The 11,013-nt window shown below is 44.6% G+C and overlaps 1 protein-coding gene across 2 annotated transcripts; it reads left to right on the forward strand.

The window, feature by feature from the left end:
- Positions 1-2,429: 2,429 nt before the first annotated feature.
- On the forward strand, positions 2,430-9,807 carry DDX5 (DEAD-box helicase 5). Of its 2 annotated transcripts, none has more exons than XM_014255810.2 (13): positions 2,430-2,553; positions 3,959-4,124; positions 4,272-4,368; positions 4,453-4,586; positions 4,710-4,775; positions 5,237-5,378; positions 5,456-5,616; positions 5,777-5,949; positions 6,138-6,248; positions 6,440-6,501; positions 6,580-6,639; positions 7,890-8,114; positions 8,645-9,807. In XM_014255810.2, the coding sequence occupies exons 1-13, from the start codon at positions 2,546-2,548 to the stop codon at positions 9,028-9,030; spliced, it is 1,791 nt and encodes a 596-aa protein (XP_014111285.1). In that variant the 5' UTR covers positions 2,430-2,545; the 3' UTR covers positions 9,031-9,807. The 2 variants fall into 2 exon arrangements, with proteins under 2 accessions (XP_014111285.1, XP_014111284.1); XM_014255809.2 differs by having other exon boundaries at positions 2,435-2,577.
- The last annotated feature ends 1,206 nt before the right edge of the window (positions 9,808-11,013 follow it).

The raw sequence follows: 11,013 nt of genomic DNA on the forward strand, positions 1-11,013 counted from the left end.
AGGTCCCAATTTTGACTGTAAGAACAAGGACAGGCAGCAATTAAACCTCAGTAGTATGAACTCTAGCAGTCCATGGGTGTTATTTGTAGATCTAAATCCAAGTGCATGGACCACCTTAGGAACACAAAAGAGCTTTTGTTGTGTGTAAGCAAACACAGATCTGTGCTATCAAAACAAAACTAAATACAGAATTCAGTTTGCTACATACGCAGCTCTGCAAAGCTGTGCTTATTTGTTTCCACGTATTGGCTCTTAATTAAGAGAATGGGAAAATCCGTGTTTAATTTAGGAGGCTGGAACAGAAAAATGAGGAAGTTTTTTTACAAAGGAAATTGAAAGGAGTTCCTTGCAGACTTAACTGCATGTAGACAAGGCAGAGACTGGGTTTTTGTTCAGTCTTTTCAGTTCTTTAAAACCTTAGAAAAATTAAACAGCACAGTAACAGGAGCCATGAAATTATACATAAACAAAATCAAATTATGGTGTGTTAAGATAAATGCAATAGAACAAGAAAAAATAATTTGTTATTTTTACAGCTTTTGCAAAAATCTTTTTCAGACTCATCAGGAACAGGAAGCCTGTAGGGTCAGAAGGTGGAAAGTGTTAATAGGAATGTTTGGGGACAAAGATCTTTCACAATCCATATTAAGTAACTCTATATTGAAAAAAACCTGGAGAGATTCCTCTATGAGAAACTTGCTGGGATAGTATTAGCAAAACCAGTCAAGTTGGAGTGCTATTGAAAGAAAAAAATTAATTACAACAAAAAATGGTTGAGCACGGTGGAATTCCAGATTGCTGAGGGTCAAACAGCTGTGAATGTTCATAAACAAAATAAGCATGATTTAGGTGTTACTTTTGAGCACAGTATCATGCAGACCTCTAGTCTTTGCAAACCTTGCTTTATTCTTAGCAACAATTTAAAAACATAACTAGAAAATAATACACAACAGATCAAAAACATCTTTATACTTTCATTATGTAGATCTCTATGGGGTCCAGATCTTAAATGCTGTGAATTTCTTGTCAATAAAGAAAAAAAATGGCAAAAACAATTAGAAGTGTAGAATCGCTTTAAAAGGAGGAAAAATTACACTGCATCTTTGATTTATAAAGGAGGTGACTTAGGAGATATTAATGTCCACGAAGAGTATAAATAAACAGAAAGTTACTACCATTTCTACTAACTCATTGCTTGGCCCCTTGTTCTTATCCAGCAATATGTTGAAAATGAAAACAAGTGTTTTTCAGGTTGCATACACTGAAATTGTAAAACACATTGTCATGGTATCTTACAAGCTAAGGGCATAAACAGAACCAAAATGTGAAGAAATGGCCATCAAATGCAGTTATTTTTGTCCCAGAAAAGCCTTAAAGCACAGATTGCAAGAAGGTGGGAGGATATAAACGGGAAGTGTTGTTACGGCACTTCTCCTTCCTTATACTATTTTCATTTTTACCCTCTCTGCCTGGAGCAGGTGGCTGCGGGTGTTTGTGCTTCAAACTTCAACTCTTGTGTGTGTAAAGCCTCAGGTCGCTGAACAATCAGGTCGCTGGCAAAGCCGGGTGGGTGAACAGCAGTGTCCACTTAGGGTATTGAATGTTTTTATTCTGTGCCTTTTGAGCAGCTTTTCAGCACTGCTGCACCTCAGATGACCTTTGACTCAGGTTACTGGCCTTGGCGTGGAATTCAAAAAGATAACACTGGTAACTTTACAGATCTATGTTTATAAATATGTCTGTTTACATATATGTTTATAAGCTTTTTTAAAAGGCAATGGGTAACAGTATAAAAGAACTGGCCTGAGGAGGTTTGATGTTTTGCATCCAGCTCTCCAGGATCCGCACTTCCGGCTCCTTCTGAGAGCAAAAGTCACAGGTGGCATGGGGCCAATCTACCGTGAACTATCAGTTATTAGTTAAAATGTTTGTTAGTTAAAAGCCCGGGTTTCTCTCGAGCTAATTGAGCAGGGTTTTCACAAACAGATCTGTGAGAACTGGAGGACTGCACTGCGGACATCAGGGTCCGGCTCTGCCCTGCCGAAAGTTACGAGGAGCTGAGCTGCGTTCTGAACACGCCGGGGGGGGGGGAAGCCTGCCTACACGGAGGCTGGAAGAGAGAATTCTCCATTTCCATTTCCGTCCCCCTCAGGCCGGGACGCCCTCAGCGAGAACGAGGCTCCCGCCCGCAGCGGCCCCGCGCAGGCGCGGGCACGGAGGGGGGGGGGGGGGGGGGCGCCCCCGGGGGGGGGGCCCCTTCCGGCCTCGAGCTCAAAGCCGGTCAGCCGGGCGCGCCGCGGCCACGCCCACGCGGAAGGGGGCGGGGCCTCGGGCCGGCTCGGGCCGCTTACATAACGGCGGGGGTGGGGCCTGCGCGTGCGTCACGCTCTGGCTCCCGGCAGCCCCCGCTGCCCCCTATATAACCGGCGTCCGCGCGGCCGGGCGCCCACAGTGAGCGGCCCCCGCCAGCGGCGCCGGATCTTGTGCAACCCTTCGCCACCCGCTCTAAGTGACCGGAATCGCTTCGCCCACCGCCACCATCGCCATGCCCGGGTATTCCAGCGACAGGGATAGAGGGTGAGTCCGGGGGCACGGCCGGCGCCAGCCGCCGCCAGCGTCCGGACTCTGAGCCTGCCCGTGGGGCTCTCGGGGTTGTTTTTCAGACGTTTAAGATGGCGGCGGGGCGGGGGTTGGGCCCTGAGCCCTTCCCTTAGCGCTCTTGCCGCGAGGGCTGGCTGGGTGGAGGGTATGGGGCTTTTTTAGGCCACTGATTGTGGACGCCTGTATCGGTTCCTTCGCCTCAGAGCACCCCCCCGCGGGTGTGCGATCGCTGAGAACAGCGCGGGGGAATTTTAATTTTTTTTTTAATTTTTTTTTTTTTCTTGTTGGGGAAAAGGCCCTCACCCCCCTGGGGACGCCCCCCCATCCCGGACGGTCCCTGCAGACCCGTTCCCCCCCCCGATGAGAGCGGCGGGCGGGCTGCAGGTTTGTGGGTCAGTGGGTTGGCGGTGCTGAAGCCTTGGGGAGCTCTCGGCAGGGCGGTTCCCCTCCCTCCCTTCCCCCTCCCAAGGCTCGGGCTGTGGCCAGCAGGAGCCGGCCGGCTCCGCTTTGTGTTGTGTAAGCGGATGTTAATGGCCGGCCCCGCCATGCGGCGGCTGAGGGGAATCAAAATGCCGGCTGTGCTGCTGCTGCCTTTGTTCCTCCTCCCCCCCGCCCAACCCCGGCTCTAAAATGGCAGCGGCTGGAAAATGTGGCGTAGACAGAAATGAGAGACAAAGGAAACAGCGCTGGCAGGAAGCAGCGGCCGCTCGGGAAGTGCTGTGTTGTGCCGGGAGGGATCGTTCGCAGCGCCCGCCCGGCCAAAATTGGGAAGCGATCGGGGCGGGGGAAGGAGCCCCGTGCTCGGATCCAGCGCACGGATCAGCGCGGCTCCGAGCTGCGCATCGGGGCTTTAGAGATCCTCCTCCGAAAGGAGGGACCGAACCTGGAATGCTAATAAAACGCATGGCCTCGTAAAATATCGTTGTTAAAATAAGTATGTCTTTTGGGACATTAAAAAAAAAAGGGTTTACGGGAAAGTTATCCCAAGGTTTCATAACTGCCCCTGTCTGCCTTCAGAAATAGGTGTGTCACTGGGACGGGAAACCATTTTGATCACGGGGTAGTGCCAAGGTTTTAATGCCTTACTTTGCTTGTTGTAACTTGCTGTTCGATTGCATTTGTATGGCTATGGGAAAGACACGTTATTTTAGCTTGTGAATAAGAATTGTGGCCGGGCAGATGGTGGTATCTACAGCTTAAAGTACGGTTTTTGAAGTTCAGTGTCCTGAAGTAGAGTTTATACACTTGAATTCTAAAGTCCACCATTGCAGCTAGGGTGCAGAGATGGTGGTGAAGTTGTTCAGGAAGAGGGCCAAAAAGTTTCTCTTGCATTATATGTTATGTTCTTTTTCCCCAGGTTTGGAGCCCCTCGTTTTGGAGGAAGTAGAGGTGGACCTCTCTCTGGGAAGAAATTTGGAAACCCTGGGGAGAAACTTACAAAAAAGAAATGGAACTTGGATGAGCTGCCCAAATTTGAGAAGAACTTTTACCAAGAACATCCGGATGTAGTTAGACGTACTGCGGTATGTACTTGATCTGGCTCGAGCAAAAGTAAACAGAAAGTGCAAACATGTTGAGGGTCATGAGGCCCAGTAGGCACAGATGAGGTAACTTAAAATATAACTTTAGTATCAGAGCTTATTTTCAATAATGGGTGTTTTGTTTTGCAGCAAGAAGTTGAACAGTACAGAGCGAGCAAAGAGGTCACAGTTAGGGGCCATAACTGTCCAAAACCAATTATCAACTTTTATGAAGCAAACTTCCCTGGTAAGTGAAGACCAACATACTGATTGTTCTTCGGACTGTGTTAGGGCAACATCTGAATCCACATGTTTAAATTTTCTCTTCAAGCAAACGTTATGGAAGTAATTCAGAGGCAGAACTTCACTGAACCAACTGCTATTCAAGCACAAGGTTGGCCTGTTGCATTGAGTGGATTGGATATGGTTGGAGTGGCACAGACTGGATCAGGGAAAACACTCTCTGTAAGTTTTGATTATGGGCTGGAATACTGCTGGATTTCAGCAGTGACAGTATGGCCTAGCCTGGTGCAGGGTGAATACTACTGGGAAGAGCTAGTAATGAGATGTTTTCTTTCTTCCAAACAGTACTTACTGCCTGCCATTGTGCATATAAATCATCAGCCATTCCTGGAGCGAGGAGATGGACCTATTGTGAGTATTCCTAGATGAAAGGGGATTTTAATTTCTAGGGAATGTATTTTCTAGGAGACTGTATTTTACAGTCTCAGTTGGCCATGCTTATAAGGGTGCATAGCTGCTCTCTGTTACTCCTTATGAATAAAGTGGTTCCTTGTTGGGGTAGTTTTCTGAGCAGATTCTATTAAAAAATCCTAATTGGATTGTCCTGAAAATAGTAGAGAACAGGTATAGTTGTTTGATTTTGGGTTATATTTTGGAAATTGCTATCCCCTGGAAGCTAGTGACTTTCAGGTATCTTTCACATATCTTCCACAGTGTTCAGTGGCAGTTGAGATGCCATGTAACTTGGTTTGCTGGTTTGGCTACTTAAATCTACTTCAGTCATTTTGGCGCTAAACTTTACACTCAAAATTAATGTCAGATTAGGATCTTTGAGTACATATTGAACTTAAAGCTGGTCATCCTATTTCTAGTGTCTTGTGTTGGCACCAACCCGTGAACTGGCCCAACAAGTGCAGCAGGTAGCTGCTGAATACAGCAGAGCGTGTCGTTTGAAGTCCACGTGTATTTATGGAGGTGCTCCAAAGGGACCACAAATCCGTGACCTGGAAAGAGGTATGGATCAGCCTTGGTGCATCTCTCTCTGGGGCAGTGTGAAAACTGCTTCAGCTGATGGGACTGTTTGGTTTTAGGTGTGGAAATCTGCATTGCAACACCTGGAAGACTTATAGACTTCTTAGAAGCTGGAAAGACCAATCTCAGGAGGTGTACTTACCTTGTCCTTGATGAAGCTGACAGGATGCTTGACATGGGATTTGAACCTCAGATCAGAAAAATTGTGGATCAGATAAGAGTGAGTATAAATGGTTCATGCATTTATCACTGTAGCAGATATATATAAATTAGTGCCACTACCCTTTTTAAAGTAAGGGTAGTGCAAGCCTGGGTAGTTTTGGTTGGGCATCTAACTCACACTATCTATATTGATCTTGCATTGATCTGATCCTCTCCAGCCTGACAGGCAGACTCTGATGTGGAGTGCCACATGGCCTAAGGAAGTGAGGCAGCTGGCTGAAGATTTCTTGAAAGAATATGTGCACATCAACATCGGTGCACTGGAATTAAGTGCAAACCACAACATTCTTCAGATTGTGGATGTGTGTCATGATGTAGAGAAAGATGACAAGTAAGTAGTCCTTAGGGGCAAAACATTCTGTGTTTTCTGTCAGTTTTACTTTATGAAATTTGAAATTAATGCCTTACTTTGATGGATTTTTGACATCAGTCTGAGACAACTTAAAAAAGGCAATAAATCAGTTTAAACTTGTACAGTAGAAATCAGTCTAAGCTCTAACCATAATCTCTTAATAATAGGCTTATTCGTTTGATGGAAGAAATCATGAGTGAGAAAGAAAACAAAACAATCGTTTTTGTGGAAACCAAAAGGCGTTGTGATGATCTTACCAGAAAGATGAGGAGAGATGGGTGAGTAGTAGCTAGGACTTCAATGAGCAACAGTCTTGAGTGTGCTCTAAGACACTACAATTAAGAATCAAAACTGTAAGACACCAGCTGTCAGTTGCAATTCCCAGACTGGAATTTTTCAGTAGTCCAGTCTTTGACTAATGAAACCACCAAAGGAGTGCTCTTGGGTCAATTTAGTTCTGTGTTTTCAGGTGGCCAGCGATGGGTATTCACGGTGATAAAAGTCAGCAGGAGAGGGACTGGGTTCTAAATGGTGAGTGTTTCAGCAATTTCTGCAAGTATCTGATGTGTGCTACTTAAGGAAAAAATTGATTCATTTTTTGTGTTGCAGAATTCAAACACGGAAAAGCACCAATCCTGATTGCTACAGATGTTGCATCCAGAGGTCTAGGTTAGTAAAACTCGTAATGCCACTTGCCCAAAGCTTTTAAAGAAAGTCTATTGCTTTCTTTAACCTCTGCATTTTTCTAAGTTTTCTTCACATAAAGGTGCAGTCTTTGTGGCAAGGCCTAGGCATGACAATCGGAGGACTCGAGGGGGATGGAGGACTAGTGGAAATGATCGGCTGGCTGCTTCCAGTCAAATAGAGAGGTGAAAGCTGAGAGCATTGTGTGCCAGTAATCTTCAAAAGGCAAAGATCATCCTTTAAACTACTACCCCATAAACTGTTCTCTCATGAAATAAGCAGTTTCATTCACAGTTCACTTTGCCCTGGTATTTCTCTTCTCTCCATGCTTTGCATGATTTGCCATGGTGCAGTACTGTTAGTTTTGTGCATACTGTCTGCTGTGATCTGTGGGTCTTTGAATTTCAGTGAGTTTTTTGAAATGTTGAAGAACATAATTTTAAACTTCAATGTTCAATGAAATTTTTTTCAACCATGAAATGGAGAGAGCAGCTTTAAAATGTACTAAGCCTTGTACAAATTGGTGAGTACTGGCACATGAAATCTGAGAATAAAAGTCCACCTCTCACTTTAACAAGTGGGGCAGGAAAGCAATGGCTTTTCAATGCCTTTGAAAGTCGAAGTTCCTCCACCTATACATAGTCGTCATGTCGAGACCTGCCAGAGAGAGACACATTCTCAAGTGAACCCTGGCTTCTTGGAAGCGCTTGCCTAGACGAGACACAGTGCATAAAAACAACTTGGTGACTTTGGGGGGACAGGTATGTTTTTCTTGCAGCTGCGGTTCAAAGGTCTTGGCAAGACGAGCAGTGTGGCCCCTTTTTTTTGAGCTTCTAATGAGTGTGTATGTGAAGGACCTTGTATGTTTTTACTCTAAGGTCCTCAAATGAGCACATGAAGAGGCTGCTGTGAGCTTTAGTGGCCCTACTGCAAGAAGCTTTCAGATGTCACTTGATGATTTGTAAAGGGGACACTTGAGTTGGGAATGACAAGCAAATGCACACTCCTTATGGTAAGGTTTTGGATCACAGGGTGGGTGATGAGAACGGGATCAGATGGAGTGTGCGTAACTTTTCTCTTCCACATTACTCTTGCAGAAATGGATGATTCTAACACTGTTCTTTGCAGCCATTATTCCCTTTAAAATACTCTTGTCTAATGTTTATCTTCGATTTGGCTGTTGTGGTGTGCAAAACTTTGTACCTCGCTTTTTGCCACACTGCAACACTTTACAGATGTGGAAGATGTGAAATTTGTCATCAATTATGACTACCCTAACTCCTCAGAGGACTATATCCACCGAATTGGACGAACTGCCCGCAGTACCAAAACAGGCACAGCATACACATTCTTTACTCCTAACAATATTAAGCAAGTAAATGACCTCATCTCTGTGCTTCGGGAGGCTAATCAAGCCATCAACCCCAAATTGCTTCAGCTGATTGAAGACAGAGGTTCAGGTAAGGGCTGTTCTTGATCTCAGTGCATTGTTTTCCTCTCAGAACAAAATGGAAACTTCAGATTCCACCTCCAAAATAAATCTGGAAGGTGGTTTAATTACCAGTTACTGTGGCCTCAGAAGGTATTTATTACACAAAAGCAAAAAAAACAGCACCCAAATGCTCCCAAGCCTATGTGGTGCACTTACGGCTAGGGCAGGCCAAAGAGGCACTTCTTACTTGCCCTGAAATAAAACACTAGTGGACTCAGTTTTGTGGCTTTGTCCTCCTATGGCATGGACAGCGAGAATGGACCCCAGTGTCCTGCTGGCAAGGGTAAAAGTCACTTTTTGCCTTGATGCCATGACTTGTGCTACAGAGGAGAGAGTGCATGACTCCTCAAAAGTGAGACAGCTTTATCTAACTGGAGTCCAGCAAGCACCTGGAAAGCTTTTATAGTAAGTTTGAATTGCTGGGACAGAAAATAAATGGTGTTAAGCTGAACTGAAGAGCTTTTATAATGCACATAACTTTATTGTCTCTTTCACTAGGTCGTTCCCGAGGTGACCGACGTGACAGATACTCTGCGGGCAAAAGGGGTGGATTTAGTAGTTTTAGAGAGAGGGAGAACTTTGAGAGAACCTATGGTGCGCTAGGCAAGAGAGACTTTGGAGCAAAAACCCAAAATGGGGCTTACAGCGCCCAGAGTTTCAGCAATGGAACTCCCTTTGGGAATGGCTTTGCAGCTGCAGGCATGCAGGCCGGCTTCAGGGCCGGCGGTAACCCCGCAGGAGCGTACCAGAACGGCTACGAGCAGCAGTACGGCAGTAACATTGCCAACATGCACAATGGCATGAACCAGCAGCAGTACGCCTACCCTGCCACTGGTGCTGCTCCTATGATAGGTTACCCCATGCCCACAAGTTATTCTCAATAACTTAGTGTATTTAAATGTCTCAGTTTTTCATAATTGCTCTTTATATTGTGTGTTATCAAAACAGGATAGTTATTTAAGAAATGGGAAATGCAGAAATGACTGCAGTGCAGCAGTAATTATGGTGCACTTTTTCGCTATTTAAGTTGAATATTTCTCTACATTCCTGAAACAATTTTTAGTTTTTTGTACTAGAAAATGCAGACAGTGTTTTCAAAGTAAATGTACAGTGATTTGAAATACAGTAACAGAAGGCAGTGCATGGCCTTCCAATAAAGATATTTGAAGACCGATTTTTCTTTCAGATGACAATTTTCTCAACATGTGCACAACTTTACATTAATGATATGTCAAATGTTTTTATATTAAATTCTAGAAAGGTTTCTCAACTGTGTCTGATTAAACATTTAAGCTTACACAAATACCAGCCTTGCCTTGATTGGGCTAGATTGCTTAGCATGGCAGGCTCTGCTTCGATGGGGAAGAGAATTAAAGCTGGCTTCTAAGAAAGTATTGGAAACCGTGTTCTTCCTTGTCTCACTAGCGTAGGGCCAGTTCTTGGAAAAGATCATAACTCTGTAGTGGTGTTGCTAATGAGCTGCTTACAAGCGTAGGAAGCTTCTGCAGCACCGTAACCGTCGCCTTCACACGAGCATATGTGCAGACCAGGCTTGAGTGTTGTGTACCCACAGCTGCCAGGCGTTGTGAGTTAGCATGCAGGCTTCTGAGCTTCAGAGAAATGGGAAGATCTTAGTATTAAAACTTCAAATTATACTTAAACTGGTATTGAGCAGTGATTTCTTTATGGAAGTGGTGGGAGGGAAGCGGGCTGTTGATCCATGAAGCTACCTCATGGATTTTTTTTTTTTTTAAAGGACTTTTAATATGTGCAAATGATTCTAATCTCAAAGCAGTGCCCATGCTGAGTGAAGCAAAGTGTCTCCTTGATGAACAGAACTGGAATACTGCTTGATCCTGGGGTTAAAGTGCTTAATGCTTTCAAGCACAGTGTATTAAAATACTAGTTAATGCTAACTTTCAGTTCCTCCCTCTTGTTTATTAGTAACAGTGATGAGTTTTAAGTTCAACACTTAATGTGTTCAAGGTCGAATACAAGATATTTTTTTTGTCATTTTGAACCTGAGTTAACTTTGTTTTGTACTTAGGATATTTTTGATTAGTCTGTGCTCAGTCCTTGATTACTGTTTCCCTCTGAGGTCCAGTTTGTGATGATCTCAACCAGCCTTATCTGCCTCTTAATTATTTCCTCCTTTTCTGTTAAGTTCTATCACTTGGCAGTATTTTGTGATCCTTCACTCTTGCTTTGAGAACTCCAGCTGGAGGCTTGGACTTTGCCTACTGCAGTCTAAAATTGCAGGTGGCAATGTATTTTGGTTTGGGGCTTTTTTTGGGGGGGTGGGGTAGGGGTGGGGCTTTTAAAATTTTGTTTTGGAATAGTGCTCAGTGTCACCAGGGGTGAAAAACGAGGAAGTAGGTTATTCATCACTGAAGTACAACTTAATGCCTAAGTTTCCAGGTCAGTTGCCTGAAACAAAATGCATTGAAAAGCTGTTTTTGTAAAGTTGGGGTTTTTTTTAGCATTAAAAAAAAAGTATAGTTTGCGAATTAAAATTGAGAGGTGAGAGCTTTTAGCAGTGATGCAAAACCTAAACTGTGGCAAGAGGTTTCCTCTGTGTGTTTTATACTCTTTCCAAAGGAGCCCTGATGTGGGGCAGTGTTTCCTGAGGGGGAAAATGTAACATTTGCACATAAAATAATGGAAAGAGATGAGCTCTACTAAGCAGCTTCCACACTACTGCCCGTGCTACTCTGACAGAATTGAGCTCATGGTAAATCTGCCTTCGAACTAAACTTCAATTCAGTGCTTGTGCAGGCGAGAGCAGTAGCTCCTGCCACTGACCCAGTGCCCTACTAAGGCGGCCCGTCAGGGCCGGGCCCGGGGGAGGGGGCTGCGCCGCCCGAACC

The sequence above is a fragment of the Pseudopodoces humilis genome, chromosome 21, assembly GCF_049639895.1.
Source record: "Pseudopodoces humilis isolate 2021_Gansu_Grassland_sample_001 chromosome 21, ASM4963989v1, whole genome shotgun sequence".
NCBI classification, from domain to species: Eukaryota; Metazoa; Chordata; class Aves; order Passeriformes; family Paridae; genus Pseudopodoces; species Pseudopodoces humilis.

What these genes read in the sequence shown, in the direction of transcription:
- DDX5 (XM_014255809.2), top strand. Translation starts at nt 2,546, where the DNA reads ATGCCCGGGTATTCCAGCGACAGGGATAGAGG. An exon ending in AGCGAGGAGATGGACCTATT is followed by an intron (nt 4,776 to 5,236) that starts GTGAGTATTCCT and finishes TCCTATTTCTAG; the next exon opens with TGTCTTGTGTTGGCACCAAC. An exon ending in AATCCGTGACCTGGAAAGAG is followed by an intron (nt 5,379 to 5,455) that starts GTATGGATCAGC and finishes GTTTGGTTTTAG; the next exon opens with GTGTGGAAATCTGCATTGCA.